This window comes from Hyperolius riggenbachi, chromosome 3 (assembly GCF_040937935.1).
Source record: "Hyperolius riggenbachi isolate aHypRig1 chromosome 3, aHypRig1.pri, whole genome shotgun sequence".
NCBI lineage: Eukaryota > Metazoa > Chordata > Amphibia > Anura > Hyperoliidae > Hyperolius > Hyperolius riggenbachi.
In genome coordinates, this window is record NC_090648.1 from 118,281,811 (window position 1) to 118,304,125 (window position 22,315).

The 22,315-nt window shown below is 43.6% G+C and overlaps 1 protein-coding gene across 8 annotated transcripts in view; it reads left to right on the forward strand.

The window, feature by feature from the left end:
* Nucleotides 1-22,315, forward strand: part of LRRTM4 (leucine rich repeat transmembrane neuronal 4) — a 1,103,072-nt gene that overhangs the window by 605,556 nt on the left and 475,201 nt on the right. The window contains exon 4 of one of the 8 annotated variants that reach the window (XM_068274828.1): nucleotides 11,031-11,132. The exons of the other annotated variants lie outside the window; for them this stretch is intronic. Coding sequence (XP_068130929.1) covers nucleotides 11,031-11,093 — 63 coding nt within the window. The 3' untranslated portion in view covers nucleotides 11,094-11,132. Of the gene's footprint in view, nucleotides 1-11,030; nucleotides 11,133-22,315 lie in introns of those variants that run through there. 8 annotated transcript variants of the gene reach the window in all.

The window sequence follows — 22,315 nt, forward strand, 5'->3', positions numbered from 1 at the left end:
GAAGGTTCTGTTTAATAAACCCTGCAAATTTGGTGTTTCTAGGACTCACGGGGGCTTTGCTATCAACTTCTAAAGTCGGTGGATTTTTACTGTAATGTAAAATGCAGAAAATAGACAGATGCAGATTTTCTGCATTTTACATTACAGTAAAAATCCGCCGACTTTAGCGGTTAATAGAAAAGCTCCCTTAAGTCCTAGAAACACCAAATTTTTAGCGTTTATTAAACTGAATCTTGTGAACAAGATGCAAAAAAAAGTTTTCAAAAAGACCTTATAGTTTTTGAGAAAATCGATGTTAAAGTCGGGTGGAATTTCCGCGATTTCCGGCGGAAATTTCCGCGATTTCCGGCGGAAATCCGCCTACGGCTCTTGCATTACCGATTTCCGCATTCCGATGCGGAAATGCAATTTCCGATCGGAATTTCGGAAATTGCATTTCCGCGGAATCCGAATGAGCATCCCTACTGATGCATACAACTAATCTAGTGTATCATATCTCCTTGTCTGATTACCTCATAATTACCCTTATTTATTTGTCTTAACTCATGATTAGGAATGGTCAATGAGATGCAAATAATTTTGAGATGATGCAGCATTATGCAAATTTTGTATGCAAATTTATGCCACATAAAAAATGAACCAATCAGATCCTGCTGAAGTAAGATTTGATTGGTCCATTTTCCAGCTGAATAAATTTGCATACACAATTTGCATAATCTTGCATCATTGACCATCCCTACTCACGATTCATGTCTTCTTATTTGTCTTACCTCAAGATTTTTCTTGCCTTATCTGACCTACCTAAAAAACAAACAAACATATTTTATGCCCCAAGCAAGCAAAATAAAAATGTAAAACAAGCTTGATATTACTTTAGTGTTTACTTTTGAGTAGGAAAAATATATCTACTGAGAAAGCACTCTGCAGTAAAGTTGATTGAATATGGGCTCTTTTCATACCTGTCATGTGATGTATTTCTCCTTATCTGTCTTACCTCAATATTACGTATCTCTCTGTGGGCATGAATCAACTCACTTTTTCTCCAAAGTTTTCTCCTAGGAGATATTTATTTTTCATATATTGAAAATAACTTTTCAGAATACTCCAAATGAAATTACCAAAAAGTAGGTGAAAAATGACTCAAAATTATTCTGAGCATTTTCTTGCTTGCTGGTAGCTTAAAGAGAATCTGTATTGTTAAAATCGCACAAAAGTAAACATACCAGTGCATTAGGGGACATCTCCTATTACCCTCTGTCACAATTTCGCCGCTCCCCGCCGCATTAAAAGTGGTTAAAAACAGTTTTAAAAAGTTTGTTTATAAACAAACAAAATGGCCACCAAAACAGGAAGTAGGTTGAGGTACAGTATGTCCACACATAGAAAATACATCCATACTCAAGCAGGCTGTATACAGCTTTCCTTTGGAATCTCAAGAGATCATTTGTGTGTTTCTTTCTCCCTGCAGCTCTCACCCACTGAAGAGTTACAGGCTGATTGTTTCTTCCTGCAGACAGCTCTACCCGTGTCTGTAATTCCTCAGCATGTGACTCCTTTCACAACAGATGATTTATCCAGCTTGTAAAAGATAAGAGAGCAGAGAAAAGCTGGCTTATATAAATAACACACACATACACGGGAGTGTGCATAGAGGGGCCTGGAGGGGGGCGTGCATAGCAGATCAACACTGAAGAGTTGGCAGCCTTCCAGGGCGACAAGTCCAACAGGGGAAAGATAAGCTGATTTATTAGAGGGACGGTGATAGTAGAAAGTGCTGCAGTAAGCCAGAGCACATTAGAATAGGTTTAGGAACTTGTAGGATGGTAGAAAACAGGATGACATTTTTGTTACAGAGTCTCTTTAAACAGCATTTTATTGGTCTGATGGAAAAATATCACCTAAAAAACAAATGTCCTAGCACTGCTGCCTGCCTGCAGGTGCCACCTTCCCCCCCCCCTCCAGTTTATGTAACCGCCCTGTGACACCTGTGCACCTCCTCCGGTGTCTGGGCTCTTCTTGAAGTGGAGCACGTAAGGATGTTACAGTGCAGTGTCGCATGGAACAGGCGCTTGTGGTGACAATCCAAAAAGACACCAGACACTAGGAGGCAAGGAATTGTGTTTGCATGACAGGTGAGCCTCCAACACTCACCATGGGCCCAGGAGGAGGGGTAACACATACACTTGGGGAAAGACCAGCCGGAGGACTGTTGGGTCCATCAGTCATCGGAAAATCAAATGCTGTTACCCTCGCTCACCTGATCAAGCCCTTGTGACCAAGATTTTCCAATATGCCCATGCCCGATCCTTTCTACCAATTTTGTCTGAAAATGTATTTAAATCATTGATCAGGTGGTCATGTTGCGGCATCAATATCTGCCAGATAAGATCATTATCCATGCCAAAAACTGAGAAAGTATGGACACCCTAAAGGGCTCTCATACAGATCACTAAGTGACATTGATCACCCAGACTGAGAAACTGGAGGGAATATTTCTCTGTATCACCCAGATATCCTGCCCCAGTAGCAAATACCAGATCACTCAGTGCTAGTTATCAGTGGCTGGAAGACTGGAAATACTGCTTGCGTAGTAATGGCCACTTTCAGTAAACAGACACAATGTGCTGATTGCCACACCTTCACACCCTCTCAGATTGCTTGCATTGCTTGCTTGTTTGGGATCATAAATTACCAGTTTAATGGTATCTCTACATCAAGATAAAAGCACACAGAGCCAAGTAACTGTCACATAGGACGGCGTTATGATAGAAAGACACTATGACATAAGCCCATTGACTGGCTCCCTGGTGGCTTACTTTGGTGCAGATTATATGTTAATAGATAAGCCTTGTATATGTCTACAATCATTTCTCGCAAGGGATAGATTCCCCTTTGGCTAAAAAGCTTCCATTTGTTATACTGTATAATCAGCAATAGAAAGACATGAGAGAAATGTTCATGTCGACAGGAACCAAACTGGAATGTTTCTTAGAGAATCAAACGCAAGTACATTTTTCTTTATAAACACCGGCATCCAGCCCCCTGTGTACAGGAGTGCCCCGTGGTGGATTATTAATCAGTTAAACGAATACTATCGATGTATGCATTTATTTTTAAATGCTGTATGTTGTAGCACACATTAGGGCAAGTACTAGGAGCAATTTGATTCCTCACACAACTGTTCCTCTCAGCTGTAAAATCCTCCGTCAGTTTTGGCGTCAGTGTTGGATACAAAATGTATCTAATACTGAGGGCTCCCAGAGGGCTAGACCATGTCTCTGCAAAGGGGAGATGCTATCAACTCCTCAGTTTATAGTTTAATTATCACCTTGCTGAAAGAATCTTGTTGATATGGTGGTAAGGGGTTAAAGATTCTAGCAATGTGTGTTTATTATCTTTGCTTCTCTTTACTGATAAAGATACTAATAATGCTAATTGTAGACAGTGGTCTGCCCCTCTCAGCAGCTTGTAAAGTGGATGCAGCCTGGAGTGAATCGCCTCAAGCAGGCAGCCAGTCTGAGTGTAAACACAGACTCCTGGTATAGCTAGTTATATTCCAGCAATATTTCAGCTCATTTAGTTACCTGTTACCACCTCAGATCAGCCTATTTCTCCTCATGTCTGCTGCATGCTGTGAGTGACACAGTGAAATATATTTGTGAGCTGTGTGACAGAGTAACCAAGCAGCTCAGGGTGACCCAAACTACTATGAGCTGTGTGAGAAATGAATTTTTAAGCAGGGATAGTGAGAGAGAGACCTGGATGAATAAATAAAGTGCCCCTAGCACTAGTGGTAATGTGTACACTAATATAGAGTATTAAAAGAAAAAATCGTTTCAATCGATAGTACTCCTTTAAATGAAAACAGTATAGTCTGCCGTTGGTTGTACTTCCCTCAAAGCCAATTCTGCCTAAGATTGACAATTAAAAGCATAGGCTGGTATATTATTCATCTCATAAGCTTCATCAGGAAGATTGTTCAGATGGAACATATTCCTCCACCTGTGGCCAATGTTTATTTGTGCTATGCATGAAGACCGTCCAGTTTAATTTGTTATTAAACTTCTCTCATTCCTCCCTCTAATGATATGTCATGTTTAGGTCATTAACAATAATATTAAAGGGAACCTGAACTGAGAGGTATATGGAGGCTGACATATTTATTTAATTTTAAACAATACCAGTTACTGGGCAGTCCTGCAGATCCTCTGCATCTGATACATACAGCCGATACATACAGCCGTAGTCCGTAGACCCTGACCTTCAAAAAGCATGCTTGTTTCAGAAGTGTGACACAACTGATATGGAATTAGTACCGTATATACTCGCATATAAGCCGACCCGCATATAAGCCGACCCCCCCCAACTTTTCCATGAAAAACCAGGGAAAAATGATTGACCCCCATATAAGCCGGGGGTAGGAAATGCTGGCCGCATGATCCCCCCAGTGTGTCCCAGTATAGCTAGTATAGTGCCCAGAAAGGGTAGGTAGTGCCCCAGTATAGCTAGTATAGTGCCCAGTTTAGCCAGTATAGTGCCCAGTATAGGTAGGTAGTGCCCCAGTATAGCTAGTATAGTGCCCAGTATAGCTAGTATAGTGCCCCAGTATAGCTAGTATAGTGCCCCAGTATAGCTAGTATAGTGCCCCAGTATAGCTAGTATAGTGCCCAGTATAGCTAGTATAGTGCCCCAGTATAGCTAGTATAGTGCCCAGTTTAGCTAGTATAGTGCCCAGTTTAGCTAGTATAGTTCCCAGTATAGCTAGTATAGTGCCCCAGTATAGGTAGGTAGTGCCCCAGTATAGGTAGGTAGTGCCCCAGTATAGGTAGGTAGTGCCCAGTTTAGCCAGTATAGTGCCCAGTATAGGTAGGTAGTGCCCCAGTATAGCCAGTATAGTGCCCAGTTTAGCTAGTAAAGTGCCCAGTTTAGCTAGTAAAGTGCCCAGTTTAGCTAGTATAATTCCCAGTATAGCTAGTATAGTGCCCCAGTATAGGTAGGTAGTGCCCCAGTATAGGTAGGTAGTGCCCCAGTATAGCTAGTAAAGTGCCCAGTTTAGCTAGTATAATTCCCAGTATAGCTAGTATAGTGCCCCAGTATAGGTAGGTAGTGCCCCAGTATAGGTAGGTAGTGCCCCAGTATAGGTAGGTAGTGCCCCAGTATAGCTAGTAAAGTGCCCAGTTTAGCTAGTAAAGTGCCCAGTTTAGCTAGTATAGTGCCCAGTTTAGCTAGTATAGTACCCAGTGTAGGTAGGTAGTGGCCAGTATAGTGCCCTGCTCGCCCCCCTCCCGCCGCCGCTGCTGCTGCTATTACCTGCAGCGGCTTCCTCTTCCCCGGCGCTTCCTCTTCCCCGCTCTGCGCTCTCATGCCCGTATGAAGAGATCACAGCAGCGCGCCCGGCGCTGCTGCTGTGACGATGCAGGGGGCAGGAAAGAGCGCCCTGTAGCGGCGATCTGTATCGCTGTTACCAGGGGAACCGCTCTTTCCTGCCCCCTGCATCGTCACAGCAGCAGCGCCGGGCGCGCTGCTGTGATCTCTTCATACGGGCATGAGAGCGCAGAGCGGGGAAGAGGAAGCGCCGGGGAAGAGGAAGCCGCTGCAGGTAATAGCAGCGGCGGCGGGAGGGGGTAGCGGGGGCCGCGGACCACGGACCACCAGGGAAGACTCGCATACAAGCCGACCCCCAACTTTTGACCCACTTTTTGGGGGTCAAAAATTCGGCTTGTATGCGAGTATATATGGTATTTATTTATAAAGCACAAACATATTCTATGGCACTGTACAAAGTAACAAACAAGCATGGGTTACATAATAATCCAGACAGTGGTATACACCAATATACAAAATACAGAGTTGATACAAAATACAGAATGGCTACAAAATACACAAATGGTAATTACAGTGAAATGAATAAAATGTATAACATATTTAAAGACACCAAAGGAGGAGAGAGCCCTCCCCTTGCAAGCCTATAATCTAAAGGAATAGGGGGAGACAACAAGAGATGGGATAGTATACAATATTTAAACCTACAAGCATTGTGATTTAGGTTAAGATGGAATGATTAGCAGGACTGACAGGCAAGGAAATAAATATGGCAGCCTTCATTTACCTCTCATGTTCAGGTTCCCTTTAAATAGCTCTATTAATTTGTAGAGAAACAGTGTCTGTCTGGTCCTTGTAAATAAACAGGAGCTTTCTGTTGGTGGGCTCTGATCGATCCTGCAATGTTTGTTTGTTTTTGTTTTTTTATGTATTTATTTTTTCAATACATTTGTCTTTTTTTTATTTTTTTTACCCCCTCCCTCCCCCTACCAGCCAATAACAGCGATCAGCTGTCATAGGCATCAGCCTATGAGAGCCGATCGCTCTTGTGCCTCCCCAGGGGACAGCCAAGTGACACAGCTGTCCCCAGTACAGAACTGCAGTAGATCGCAGTGCTGTACAATGTAAATAGATGGCTCTGTCTAACAGCCTCCTAGCGGAGCAGGGCCGCCATCGGAAATTTTGGGGCCCCTCACGCATCATCAGGCCTGGGCCCCCCTCCCTGGGCCCACCCACTGGTTTCTGTGTCCACCCACTAGCCACCCCACCCCGTGTCCGTGCACGAAGTGCACTGCGGCAAAAATGTACATGGCTCCGACACTGAAGAAGGCGGCATGCACAGCGTGATGGGGCAAAAAGTGGGCATAACCATGGCATATTGTGGGTAGAGCCAAATACTAGCAAAATACAGGTAGTCCTTGGTTAACAAATGAGATAGGGACTTGTAGGTCTGTTCTTATCCTTTATCCGTTCTTTTTTGTCCCCTCCTTTTGTCCTTTGCCTCTTTTGTCCCCCTCTGTCTCACCTCAGTTTGTGCCTCTTTTGTGTCCCTCTGTGTGACGTCATGTTCCTGTCTCATCTTTTTTCTCCCTGTACCTCTTTTGTCTGCCTCTGTTCCCCTGTGCCTCTTTTATCCCCCTGTCCCTTCTGTCTCAGCTCATCCCCCTGCCCTAGCCAGGTATAGGTGATCCCAATATAGGTAGCCAGGTATATGTTCCCCCAGTATAGGTAGCCAAGTATAGGTTCCCCCAGTATAAGTAGCCAGCTATAGGTGGTGCCCCAGTATAGGTAGCCTGGTGTAGATGCCCCCAGTATAGGTAGCCTGGTGTAGAGGCCCCAAGTATAGGTAGCCAGGTATTGTAGGTGGCCCAGTATAGGTAGCCTGTAGCCATATATAGTTGGGGCCCTAGTATAGAAAGTCCACCTTAGCGGGCTCACTCATCTGCTCCCCATGTTCAAGCGCTGATGTCACTCTTCTCTCAGTGCTGGAATGCGGTGTGCTGGTTAGTGAGCCACAGGCCCGCAGCCAGCAGAAGCCCTGGGCCCCTCACTGCAGTGTCAGTTGTCCCCCCCTGATGGCTGCCCTGGCTGGGAGACTGATGACGGAGCTCAAGCGCAGATGCTGCAAAATGGATTTCTGCTAAACCCCGCCCCAGGTCTTGATGCCTTCCGAGTTAGGCAGTCCTGGGGCTCCCACCCTCCTGATGCCGATCGGCGTTAGGCGGTCGGGAGGGGGTTATTATTTGACACATCATAGTCACAGTTGTAATATGGGCAAGGCCAGATTTATACTTTTTGTGTGCCTAGGCCAAATATATTGTACCTTCCCTTCTATGCGTAGCAGCGCCCCTTCGTTCCATGTACAGCCCCCTCTTCCATGTGTAACATCCATGTACGATATCCCTTCTCTTTCATGAACAGCTCCCTTGGGTATCAGTTTTCACATTTCATGTGTTGATCTCCAATTTCAAGCCTCCTTTTTCCTATGTAGCAGTCCCTCTTTCATGTTCAGGTGCCCCCTGGGCTGCAGCCACCCAAGGCCCGGGCCTTTGTTGGCCTTTGCAGAAATCTGGCCCTGAATGTGGGATAAGAATCAGTACAAGAACATAATAGCATTCTGTATAACAGAAAAAAATAACAAGCAGAGAATAAGAAATTAGCTGCAAAGTTCCAGAACAACGATGCGCATGCTGTATGATCAGACTACAGAGGGATCTGAAGAACTAAAGTTGTGTGGGAATTTCACAAGAAATCCAAACTTCCTTAAATTGATCTCGAAAAATACATTTTTCACAGTAGCACAGTTACAGGGGCAGATTTATGAACTTGCTCAGTAGTAGTACTCTTCATTGCCCCCTATAAGACCCTCTGTTGTTATTATTGTATTAGTTCCCTCTAATGCCCCCTGCAGTGCTGCTTTTATATTTAATCCCCCTTGATACCACCATGGCACCCTTTATTGACCTTTGTACAGTGTTTAGTTATATGTTATCTGTCTGGCCAGCATGTCATCCTGATCAGGTGCTCGGGCCTTCTTAAAAGTGCCCATTAATGGTACAATATTGTCCTCAGATGTGATAATTGGTCCGAATTTTACAAGAAAATTGACATGAAACAATTCTATTGTCGATCGGAATACAGAATTTTGTTGATTGTTTTGTCAGATTTATTGATCATATTTGAATAAAGAAAGCGCCCTAATTAACCCTTTTATGGGTACGATCAATAATTACCATCTTATTACTTAACCCTCCTGGCGGTTTATCAAAATCCGCCAGGGGGCAGCAGAGCCGTTTTTTTAAAAAAAGAAAAATTTTTATGTAGCGAGACAAGGTCTTGCTACATGATAGCCGCTGCTCAGCGGCATCCCCCCAGCCCCTCCGATCGCCTCCGGTGATTGGAGATCAGGAGATCCCGTTCAAAGAACGGGATCTCCTGGAGGGCTTCCCCCGTCGCCATGGCGACGGGCGGGATGACGTCACTGACGTCATCGACGTTGTGACGTCAAAGGGGACTACGATCCACCCCACAGCGCTGCCTGGCACTGATTGGCCAGGCAGCGCACGGGGTCTGGGGGGGGGGGGGGCGGCTGCGGCGCGACAGATAGTGGCAGATCGGCGGGTAGCGGCGGCGATCGTCATGCACTTGCAGCTAGCAAAGTGCTAGCTGCGTGTAGCAAAAAAAAATTATGCAAATCGGCCCAGCTGGCCCTGAGCGGTGCCTTCCGGCGGCATAGCCCGTGCTTACCGCCAGGGAGGTTAAGCTATGATCCCACAACTTGTGATCCATTTAATAAGCTGAAGTGGACAGAAGTCAGAGAAGGTGGCTAGTGGGCTCCTTGACACCCACTAGGCCCAAAACACCTGTCTAGGTTGCCTGGTGGATGATCCTGCTCTGCACAACTCTAATTAATTGCATCTGAGGAAAATATTGTGTCGCTAATAGACACCTTATGCCTCTCTCCACCATACCATGTCACTCAATGGTCCAGCCACTATAATCATGTAATCATTCTGTGGGACCAGGAAGTGACACAGCAGGGCAAGAAGTCACGGGAGTGCAAGCAGGCACATGAATAAACAGGAAGGAGTTTCTTGCTTCTCTAGTTTATTTTATTTTTTTTTGGGGGGGGGGGTTCCTTTACGGGGCCTGTGTTTTTGTTTGCAGTTGCTAGAAAATACAAAATGGCTGAAGATCTTTCAGATTGGTTTGACACAAATAGCTGTTGGCACCTGTGTTTTGCTTGCAATAAGTAATCAGTATGCATATTGTTTTATGTATTCTTTAATAAGGTTGTGGGCGGCTTACTCCACAGTGTGGATTGCAGTCATCCTTTCAATGGTTCTCTGATGTGGTTGTAGTGTATAAGATGTTGTTGCTAAGTTTTTGAGGATGCCTGATCCTGTTCTGGTTGATTTTTAGTGTGTATTGTCTTGTTTTGTATTGCTAATAAAAATAAATGGTTAAAGCAAGTAAGAGAGCAAAACACTGACTGGATCACACTCTGCTGCCTGCCATTACTGCATTGGTTGGGGTCTGGTAGGCACAGGGCCGGTTTAAGCAACAATAGGGCCCCAGGGCAAAATAAACCTGGGGGGCCCCCCCAACATATGCCCCGGAACAAAAATTGGCATTAAGGGACCTTTTTTGCAGCTGGTATAGTCAGGGTGTGAAGTCCCAATCGGTCGGAGCTCCACATTCTGGCTATCCCAGCCTGCATGGGGGACAAGGGGTTAAAAGGTTTCAGGAGGGGGGACCCCACATAATTTTTTTTTTTAATTCCCACACTCTAAACATAAAAAAAAATTGGGAAAATAGGAAGAAATGCCAGGGATCTTCATCCAGCCATATTGCGGCTGTATAGCGATCCCTGGCCAAAGCGCTGCAGCTGCATATGGCCCCCCAGGAAACCCCGTCAGGAAATGTATTACTCTTTCGTTTGATGCATGTAAAATTACACTACCGTTAGGTTTGCTACTAAAAGTGACATTTACCGCATTTAAAAGTATACTCTTTTCCTTTGAAACTTTAAAATCGATTTTCTCAAAAACTAGAAGGTCTTTTTGAAAAATTGTTTTTTCCTCCTATTTCTAATGATCTCCTTAAGATATCCTGCAAATTTAGGGTTTCTAGAATTTAAGGTGGATTTGCTATTAACCATTAAATTTGGCAGGTTTTTAAATGTGTATTTTTTTTCCCTTTGAAACTTTAAAATCGATTTTCTCAAAAACTATAAGGCCGATTTGAAATTTTTTTCCTCTTGTAGCGACTGGGAGCCCCTACAAGCTCTGGGTAGCGCCTGCCCTTGGTAGGCAGCACACATCTGTCAGTGGGGTGGCCATCAGTGGTCACAAGAGGGGTCCTCATGGGCTCGTGGAAACTGCACACGATTATGGTTTTCGCAACTCCTGTTCTTCAGCCATATTATTCAACTGATGCCATAAGGTTTTGGCTATCATTGTTACTTACCTCACCAGTCGTAGTAACAGCAAAGAAATTAGAATTCCAAGGCGAAAACTTCAAATGAACCCCAACAATATGGGTAAAATGTGACCCCAACCACTTTTGCTGGGAAAAATGTGCATTGATTTATGCACTTATGCCATCTTTATATACAGTCCATTAATGCCTTTTAACAAATGTTTAACTGTATGAAAGTGTATTTTTATGTCTGCCTGGATATGATCTAGTGCATTTTGTGTAAGCAGAACATGCATCTTAGCCAAAGATCAGAACTCGGAGAGCGACACTCTTCCTCCGGCTCCAGCTGACAGCCTTGAGCGAGAACTGGACTACTACAGTTCACTGTTCTTCTTTCCTCCATCTGAAACAGACATGAAACAGGAAGCTGGTCATTTGAACATTGAAGAGACCGGATCTGCAGAGCAAAAGGCTCTGGCTGCTACGGGAGGTTTCCAAACAATGCATTCAATGACATTTCATAGCATCAGAGTTCAACATTCTCAATATGTGCTAATAATGAGATAAGGGGCAGCTTTCCATCCCAGCAGGCAGCAACTTATGTGGCCTTTCGATTAAACCAAGCCAGCATTCACGCATCCACCCAACAGTGGGAATCCACTTTTTAAATTCTTCAATCCATTATAGTTCTGTATTGATGTTTTTTTCGACTATAATCTATAGTTTTGCTCTAAAGTCTAGACAGATGAAAGAAGTCAAGACATACACGGAATATATATCTGCCAGGATGCGGTAGCTTCAGATGGGCCTCTCTTCAAAGCAGAAGACAGTTTAAATATGGGCATTTGGGAAGATGAATCTCCTTTACGATGCTTTCTAATGGGAAGGCTGCTGAGTTACTGATGATCTTGACTCTTGCAGGATCATTCGCAGGGGAGAATCCATCATTCCATCCCATCAGTAGTTTGTAGCTCCTGGATTCACCGAGATGGCCGTGCTGTGCTTTGAGAGCCAACGCGCTTCCCCATTCAGCCTGATAAGAATGGCGGTTATAAAGATTGGAACAGAAATGAGCTGGGTTCCATCGGGGGAAGTTATGCGCTACTTTCTCTACTCTACTTTTCTGGGCCATCAGCAAGTTTCCTGGTGACTGAGCAGGGAAGGTGCTATTAATTCACTGCCCCCACATCTCATTCTGCTCGAGTACCAATTTGACCTTTGACGATCTCTTTCCTTAATTGTGTCAATCTCTGCAGTTCTCCACTAAAACCTCCCTTTCAGTAGTGCATTCGCTCTAAATTACAGATCAATCCTGGAAACTAAATTCGCTCCTGGTCGTAAAGCTGCTTGGCCTTATTAATCCTCTCCGATTCATAGACCAGGAGCTAGCTGCATTTTATACATTAACCACCGTGCCCTCAGCTCTAATCTTTGTAATGTATATCCTGCTAGATTAATACACATAGTAATCCTTGGCAGGTGTGGCTTTGCATTGCTTGGTGTTACATTTTAATTCCCTGCTGGCTGGAGATAAAATATGTATACAGAATTGAAATATTATAGGAATTCCATATGGCTGGTGGGGCTGTAACAATTTCCTTTGGTACTTCATGGATTGTTTATTTAATGTAAACCTCTGCAGAAAAGTTAAGACAATATAGTAGCAGATAGATTCTTAAAGGATACACAAGGTGACATAATGAGATAGACATGTGTATGTCAGGGGCGTAACTAGAAATCACAGCCCCCCCCTCGCTTTCTGCACAGGTAACCTCAGAACCAATGTTATTCAGTAGGCTAGTGCACACTTGAATGCGTTTTCCCCATGCAGATGAAAATAGACATCAGCGAAACACTGCACGCATTTTCTTTATCAATTACATTAGCTTCTGTGATAAAACGTGCATGTTTTCACACATACAGACACACATGGCGTGCAGAAAAAGCATACAGAAAACTGACGGACGAGTGTGCTCCCAGTGTCCTATGCTCAAAAAAAGACCTTGTTGTGACCCTGTGTAGTAAAGATAAAGTAATTCCATGCAGAACAACGGGGTCTACCTCAGGGACGCAGCCATAGAGGAGTAGCCCCTGCTACCACTTGTGGATCAAAAGATGGGGGAGCCCTCAGCTACTAACCTGTGCTCCCTCTGACTCAGGTGTCTATCCTCCACGGGGTGTTTCTATGGCTACACTGGTTATGGGCTTGAAGATCATAATGACCACACTTGCTTTATGAACCTTGCAAGATGGACCTCCCCAGGCTGTGAGGTCAACAAAAGGAGGCAAGGGAGAGAGTGTGAACATTGGGGGGGTCGCAGTTTTCGTGAGGGTGTCCATAATTTGTAGTTATACTGGTGGTTAGACATCGAGCTGGGAGACTTTATATTTTTTTATGCTACCATTTTGTTTTTGTATTTGTATTGTATAAGCAAGATGATACTCTTTTCTGTTCACTAAAATAAAATAAAAACATGGTTTAGAGGTCCGTTACCTGTGTGCTCAGAGCTGGAATTTGGGGGGGTTGATTCTTAAAGGAATACTGTAGGGGTCGGGGGAAAATGAGTTGAACTTACCCAGGGCTTCTAATGGTCCCCCGCAGACATCCTGTGCCCGCGCAGCCACTCACTGATGCTCCGGCCCCGCCTCCGGTTGACTTCTGGAATTTCAGACCTTAAAGTCTGAAAACGACTGCGTCTGAATTTACGTGTCCTCGCTCCCACTGATATCACCAGGAGCGTACTGTGCAGGCCTAGTATGGTCTGTGCCTGCGCTGTACGCCCCTGGTGACATCAGCAACGCAGACGCAGTGGTTTTCAGACTTTAAAGTCTGAAATTTCAGAAGTGACCCGGAGGCGGGGCCAGAGCATCGGTGAGCGGCTGCGTGGGCACAGGATGTCTGCAGGGGACCATTAGAAGCGCCGGGTAAGTTCAACTCATTTTCTCCCGACCCCTACAGTATTCCTTTTAAACTTTTCACATGAATTATCCCACCACACTTACTTTTCACTACCTCAATTATTTGGCGAGATAATTTATGAGATAAACAAACAAGGAGAGATAAACCATGAGTTAAATCAGATAATGGGCCATATCCTATTAACTTTGTTACTTATGCTGGGCACACTGTGCAATTTCCTGCCCAATCGACCGGTGATCGGACGGGAAGTTGCAACGTGTGTACATGTCCAAAGTGCACCCGATCGATAAATCAATCGTTTTTCCAATTATAAGTGTGCAAAATTGATCACTTTATCAATCAGGAGCCGAAATAATCGCTCAATTTCCATTTGTCGGGTGGGAAATTGCATCGTATGTACCCAGCATAAGGTTTTACCAAGGAGATATTTTCAAACCTTATCAGTAAAATATTTTAAAGCTATTTATCTTCAAAATAACATTTTTCCAAAATGCAATGTTGCAGTGGGGGACTCTGGACAAAACGAGCTTGTCTAAAATTCCACTCAAAAATGTACCAAGCCCTTAAAGGGATACTGTAGGGGGGTCGGGGGAAAATGAGTTGAACTTACCCGGGGCTTCTAACGGTCCCCCGCAGACATCCTGTGTTGGCGCAGCCACTCACCGATGCTCCGGCCCCGCCTCCGGTTCACTTCTGGAATTTCAGACTTTAAAGTCTGAAAACCACTGCGCCTGCGTTGCCGTGTCCTCGATCCCGCAGATGTCATCAAGAGCGCACAGCGCAGGCCCAGTATGGTCTGTGTCTGCGCAGTACACCCCTGGTGACATCAGCGGGAGCGAGGACATGGGCGTGCAGGCGCAGTGGTTTTCTGACTTTAAAGTCAGAAATTCCAGAAGTGAACTGGAGGCGGGGCCAGAGCATCGGTGAGTGGCTGTGCCAACACAGGATGTCTGCGGGGGGCCATTAGAAGCCCCAGGTAAGTTCAGTTCATTTTCCCCCAACCCCCCTACAGTATCCCTTTAAGTCTGAGCAGTGGTGTGAACAACCCACGGCAACCAATCATAATTCAGTGTCTGGTAGTTTAACCTGGCCAGTCTCATGAAGGCCAATCTCTCATGAAGTTAATGTACTGTGTTATTAAATAAATCCTCTTAAATAACTGGTCTCATACATGCACTGCTGTTTATATACTTTCTATAGCAACCAGACATGTTTGAACTGCTCTATAAATAACAGACATGTAGAAACTGCCCTTTACATACTTCCTATAGCTGCTCTTTATATATACTGTATTTTATAAACAATGCACTTTCGGAAGCACCCAGTATGTGTCAAATAATTAATATGGTTTAAAAAGGAGAGTTGGGGTTGGTTTAAGCTGTCCTGAAGAACTAGGCCAGTGTTTACTGGAAGGACAATCCTACCCACTTATTCAGGTCAATCGCACAGCATTGCCTTGCAGTTCCTGCCAAAGGGGGGAGCGGTCAGACCCTCTGTCCATAACTGCAAGGCACTCCTATTGGATTGACCTGATGAAGTGGGTGGGAACCCACAAAAGGTGTTGTCTGTTTTAGTGCTTGAATAAACTTCCTTCCAGTAAACACTGGCCTAGTTCTTCAGGAGAGATAAGACCAACACTAACTTTCCTTTGTAAACTGTTTTTAACTATTTTAATTCAATACTAGGAAAACTTTGTATTTTCTCAACTAGTGAGCTTTTTACATATGTCCTATAGCAGGCATGTATAAACTGCTCTTTAGATACTTTCTATAGCAGGCCTGTATAAACTGTCCTTCATATACTTTCTATAACAGGCATATAGAAACTTCTCCATTGCTGCTAGGACTTGAAAGTATTCAGCACAGAACTGAAAATTAACTATTCTCACCTTGCTTACTGCCACTATACTCACATACTGTCCTTCACTTGTAATATACATACTGTCTGTCCTTGTATTTTTTTTTTGTTTGTGTTTGCATTTGTTAAGCAACTGCCAAGACAAATTCCTTGTAGGTGTAAACTTAATTGGGGAAATAAATTGATTCTGATTCTGATTCTGCTTCTGATTCTGATTATATACTTTCTATAGCAGGCATGTATAAACTGTTCTGTAAATACTTTCTATAACAGGCATATATAAACTGCTCTTTATATACTTTATATAACTGAACTGCTAAACTGTCGGTAAACAACAATGAGTTGTAAAAAAAAAATAAAAAAAAAAATTGACATTTCCTTTAAGAAAGCTCCTATTCACCCGCTGCAGCCGCGCACGCTGAGGGCCCATTCCCCATCTTGCTGAGCATTTTTAATAGAGCTGACCTTTCTTCCAACTTTGGAAAGCAGAGAGCATGAACTAATCTTCCCATCTGCAAATGGAGCTGTTCACAGAATATTTTTACATATATATGATTGCATTTGCTGAGCGCTTTTACAGCGTGTCTGCTCAGTGCGCACCCGCCACAATAAAACCTTATTACTTTAACAAGAAAAGGCAATTGTGGCATTGCAGCCATAATCACATTTAAGTAAAACTAAACAGTCCCGCGTAACGCGGGTGGTCGCCCGGAGTATACCGCCAGCGTTACAGCTTTCGCCTCCGTAATGAGTTTCTGGCGTACGCAGCGCACAATGCAATTTTGTAATGCATTCCGCATAATATTGGAATATGGAGAATGGGTTTTCGGGATAATGTATGTGTGTATTAAAATGGATCTGATTTGGGTCATATCGCAAGCAAGGCTTTGCGCTCGTGCCATTAGACTGACATGTGGCGTTGCGCGCAGAACTAGGTGATGCCTCGGGGTCTACACCTGCACCCCTATGACCCCCCCACCCCACTCACACGCGTACCACTCTATACCTGTCAAACCCCTTCAAAAAAAGATTAACAAAAGCATATCAGCGGAATTATAATCTCCTTTTCCCCCTGAAATATTCATACTGGCCCGGAGGCAGCATTATTCCCTTCACAAGTTGCATACAAATGAGATGTAATGATTTATTTTTATGAAAGAAGATGAATTGCAGGGGGAGCGTATTTTCATTGCCGTCACACCAGGAAGGGTCTGTAGAGTCTGTCACACGTGAGACAGTGGAAGAAAACACGGTGCCCCAATAGATTCTGCCCATCCAGTCACCAGCTGACATGTTATTGGCAATGACGTGAGGCGGCACAGGCGAGGTCTTCTGTTTTGCACAATGAATGTGACAAGAACATAGCGGTAGCAGTATGTGTGCTAGGATTCGTTAAGTCTGTGTAACTACTATGAAATTACTGTTAAAGTAAAACCCCACTCCCCCCCCCCAAAAAAAAAAATAATTATATATAAACATGTATGAACACTGCAAAATACTTTGAAGTATTATATATTTATTTATAATTTTTTTTTCCATTTCAGAACAGGAAAAAGGGCGCAGGAGCCCTTATGGAAAAAAAGGGATGCCATCATAGTCGTCTATTAACCTCCCTGGCGGTAAGCCCGTGCAGGGGGATTTCTCAGGCCCTGCTGGGCCGATTTTGATAATTTTTTTTTTTTTGCAGCACTTTGCTAGCTGCGTGTGCCCTCTGATCGCTGCCGCTCTGCGCCGATTGCCCGCCGCTCGCCGCGCCGTGATGCCCCCCCCCCAGACCCCGTGCGCTGCCTGGCCAATCAGTGCCAGGCAGCGCTAAGGGGTAGATCGGGTCTCCCAATGACGTCACGGTGACGTCATGCCGCCCGTCGCCATGGCGACGGGGGAGGCCCTCCAGGAAATCCCGTTCTTTGAACGGGATTTCCTGATCGGAGATCGCCAGAGGCGATCGAATAGGGTGGGGGGATGCCGCTGCACAGCGGCTATCATATAGCGAGCCGTGGGCTTGCTACATGATTTTAAAAAAAAAACTGCTCTGCTGCCCCCTGGCGGTTTTTAATAGACCGCCAGGGGGGTTAAAAAAGCTGAGATTTGTGGCAAACAATGGAAATTTGGGCGCATGGCATCAGCATGCCTTGGTTCCCACTATTGGGCACCTCCAGGTGCTGAAGGTCTTTGGCTCCAAAAGTTACCTTTTTTTCTGGAAATCGCACCCATTATAAAAGTTGTGAATTGCGGCAAAGAAGGTCAATTTTGGTGCCTAGAGGACGCCTGATAAAATTGCAGGCACCGAGGCATGCTGAAATGCAAATTGCAGCATTACATAGTGGGAGCAAAGCAAATTGTTTCTTTGCCATAAATTGTGGCTTTGCGATGGGAGTAGGTTGAAGTTAGGAGGGGGGGAGGGGAGTAAGTGCTAGGTGTGGGGAAAGGGTAATTGTTAGGCTTTAAAAGAGGGAGATTTTAGAGTTAGGCGTTGGTATAGGGGGGTCTTAGGGTTAGGCATTGGTGGAGAGAGGTTTTAGGGTTAGCCATCAGTAGAGGGATGATATATACATGTGTTTATAGAGAGATGCTTTACAGTTGGCAACAGCCATTATGACCCACAATGCAACAGACAGGAAACTGTCATATCCACGGACCAGGAATCACACTGTGGGAGGGGTTTCACCACAGTATCTGCCATACAGATGTCCCTGATAATCTCTTGGAGAAAAGGTAAAGATTCATCTGGGGAAAGGGGGTATCGACTACTGACTGGGATGCTTGGTTTAGGTTCCTCTTTAAAGGGGGCACAGGCAGCAGTAAACACCTATTAGTGGTTCTAACCCATGTATACACTATCTAAAACTAAAATAATCATTTTCCCTAAGCTGGGACTTCTGGAGCTTGAACATCCACACGTTGCTATTATTTTTTTTCGACCTCCTCCTCCTATATGCAGTTGCTTGCGTGATGAGCCCAGTAGTATGCCAGCTCAGTATTATTTCCCCACATGTAATGCTGAGAGATACATCACAGACAAGCATAAGTGGGTGAAACCCTATGGAGGGTGGCTAGATGAGCATTATCAGCACTACCAGAGATTGCTGCACTGCATCATAATCTATTACACGAGATATAACCGAGAGCAGATATAAGGCGTGATACAGCAGGACTGCGTTGTCCTTCCCAATCTGGCCAGCAGAGATGCTATCTGATCTGTCGTGTAACCGGCCAGAGAGCCGTCCTGGCAATCAGCTTTTATTATAACCCAACTGGAGTTAATAAGGGATGGAGTTTATTTTCCAATGTCATGGAGCGGTATAATTTACATGACATGGTTGCTTTTGGCACTGCGGGATGGGGCTGTAGCCCGGTGATGAATGGTTATGCTTAGTTTGAGCTGTATTTCTTTTACTCCCTGTCATATACAGACGGAGATACACATGATTCATTGCACTTTGTTCCCTCCATCTCTGCAGACTTTGTTTTACAAAGAAACTCTGCTAAATGGGTTTGTATTACACTGTATCAGCATTAGAGAGAAACGCAGACAGATCGAGCCAGCCACATCTCACCGAGTGACAGATCCCGGCGCGTTGCGTTCGCAGTTCTACGCTTTGGATTAATGTCGTCTCAAGATATTAAGGGCTTGCGCAAGCCCCGAAGTGATTTTATTTAATGAAAATGAAGTTCTAGATTAACTAGATTAATCGAAGTTCCGTGGGAAACCGTAAACCGGCAGGCACAAACAAGGATCGCGTGCAAATAACTCACTTCCTGTGTTATTTTTTTCTTGTGGCAAACTTGTAATCTACCACTCCTCGTTTATTGTACAATGCCGTGCAATACGTTAGTGCTTTTTTGTACTAAAAAGGGTAATACAAGACATTTATATTACGCCTTTCTTCTGGCGGACTCAAAGCACCAGAGCTGTTGCCACTGGGATGCGCCCTGTAGGCAGTAGCAGAGTCAGGAAGTCTCGCCCAAAGTTTCCTCACTGAATAGGTGCTGCCTCATTGAACAGGAAGTGCTGACATTCAAACTCTGGTCTCCTTTGTCAGAGGCGGAGCTCTAAACCAGCACACTCTTCAGCCACTGTAGTACAAGTAGTCCCCAACTTGCAAATGCCGGTTTGCAAAGACCCGCGGATACAAGTGGCACACAAATGCAAAATTCTGATTCTGTGGGAACAAGTCAAAGAGAAAGAAATCAAAAAGACCCTGTAATTTTTGAGAAAATTGATTTAAAATAATTAAAACATGTTTTATAAATTCGGTAAAACGACAGTTTGCTGCACTACACTATACTTACTATATAGCAAGTTCCAAGTTCTGTATACACATTTTATACATTTTAAAGTAAACCTGTGATCCAGTGCCGCGGCGGTCTGGTCAATCAATTTCAAAATAACAGTTATAGGCACAAAGTCGTAATTGTAAAATTACTTGTGAAATTTTCCGACAACGAAATTAGCATATTACAATCATCACTAGGACAGAAGGAGGCACAAGGAGACAGGGAGGCAAAGCTGGTATAAAGGAAGACAGTTGAGGCAGAGGTAGCACAGGGGGGGTTCACTGAACAGAGGTGACACAGAGGGGGACAGGAGGACAGAGATGGCAGAGTGTTATGATGGATTCAGGTTAAAGAGGAACTTCAGCCTAAACAAACATACTGTCATTAAGTTACATTAGTTATGTTAATTAAAATGGATAGGTAATATAATCTCTTATCCACCCTGTTTTAAAAGAACAGGCAAATGTTTGATTTCATGAGAGCAGCCACCTTTTTGGTTGAAAGGAGGTGACAGGGAGCATGAGACACAGTTCCAACTGTCCTGTGTGCTGATCACCCCTCCCAGTATCTAGGCAATGTGAATAACAACATAGGAAATCCCATCATGCTTTGCACAGCATCAGGGAAAAAAAGCCTGGGCAGTTTTCTTTGATGGGTGGAGCTTAGCTAAAAATGCAGCTAAAAATGATGCTTTAGTAAGAAAAACAAAGTTCTGATGCTATGAAACTGTTAAAGAAACACCAAGCCTTTTCAGTTCTGCTGAGTAGATTTTTAGTCCGGAGATTCACTTTAAGAATGAACTATCTCGTTCATTAACCGGGGGCAACCAGTAGTAATAATTTAGCACAGAGATGCAGAATGCTAGCGCAGAAGGATGCGCTGGCAGGCCTGACTCTATCCCGGGCTGACCCAGTGTGGCGTAAAATATGTATGATTTCTGAAGACTCGAAAAGGGGCTGTCGACAGCAAGTGTCAAATCGAGAAGTTCCTTAAAAGAGAAAAAGAAAAAAAGCAGCAAACTCATAAACAAGATTCATACTGTCACCCTTGTGTCACAGATTCCATAACATCTGATTATTCTCCACAATGAATCTTCCTTGGGTGCACATTTGCATTCACTAATAGAGTTTCAGTGGGGAGCATGGAATGTTGATAGCTTAGCCATGATGCAATAAAACAGCGCCCCTCAGCTGATGATTATCAGGAAAAAAAAAGATGGAAATAAAGAACATTTAACTTAAAAGAAAAAATGTACAAAAGTTACTTTTGCAAGAAAATCAGGAATTGAACAAGTAACTTAATAAGAATAAAATGAACCAAAAGTGAAAATAAACTTATGAGATAATGAATTCTATGTGTAGTATTGGTGATAAATAGAACAATAACAATTTAGAAAAGAGTCTCATATATTTATTTTGTTTTTTTTAGCTTTATTTTCAAGATTGCATCACACTGTCGCAGCTTCAGTTTAGAATCCACACTCTGCCTTTTAAGCTGAAAAGAAAAAGTAATGATCCTTTGAACTTTCCTGCAGTAAAACCTTATTGTGTCCCTTTTCCCTGACAGATATCAGCCTTTTAGCTTCTGTTTACGTTTCAGGAAACCAAACAGTATTCGACAAGCTATTGACAAGTTCTTTGGCATACATATCAACTCCATAATGGAAAACAAAAAGGAACTTCAAATAACTTCTTGATAGGGTAGTGCTATATGTATATTTGTTTATCTTATCATGCCACAGGTCACTTCAGGATGATACCATTTATTGGCTAACTTAGAAGAAAAGGAGTAAGGTTTGACTATGAAGCCTTCATCAGACTCGATTCCTCTGTACTGATATCATTTAGGACACACAATTTATATATAATATATACAAATTATATCATCCTGATTCCAAACTTCTTTCTGTTACTGATGGTACTGACACGGTTCAATACTCTACTGTTACTTCTGTTGTTTCCTTTAAAGAAATATGTTGATACCGTGGTATAGCTAGGGAGTCGAGGCATCATAGCCATAGAAAATAACAATAATCACCAAACTCCACTTCTGCCATGAAGCAGCCCTGTAGAAACAGAATGGCTACCATATGTAGAAGAAAATGTCTTCAGAATAGCATTTCCCAAGTACTGTTATTTATGTAGTGCCATTTACTTTAAAGAGGAACTCCAGCGAAAATAATGTAATAAAAAAGTGCTTCATTTTTACAATAATTATGTATAAATGATTTAGTCAGTGTTTGCTCATTGTAAAATATTTTAAATCTCTGATTTATATTCTGACATTTATTACATGGTGACATTTTTACTGCTGGCAAGTGATGTAGCTGCTGCTTGCTGTTTTGGCAGTTGGAAACCGCTGTAAACAGCTATTTCCCACAATGTAACAGGGTTCACAGACAGGAAACTGCCAGAAGTACCTCGGTACTCAGAGCTTCTTGTGGGAGGGGTTTCACCACAATATCAGTCATACAGCGCCCCCTGATGATCTGTTTGTGAAAAGGAATAGATTTCTCAT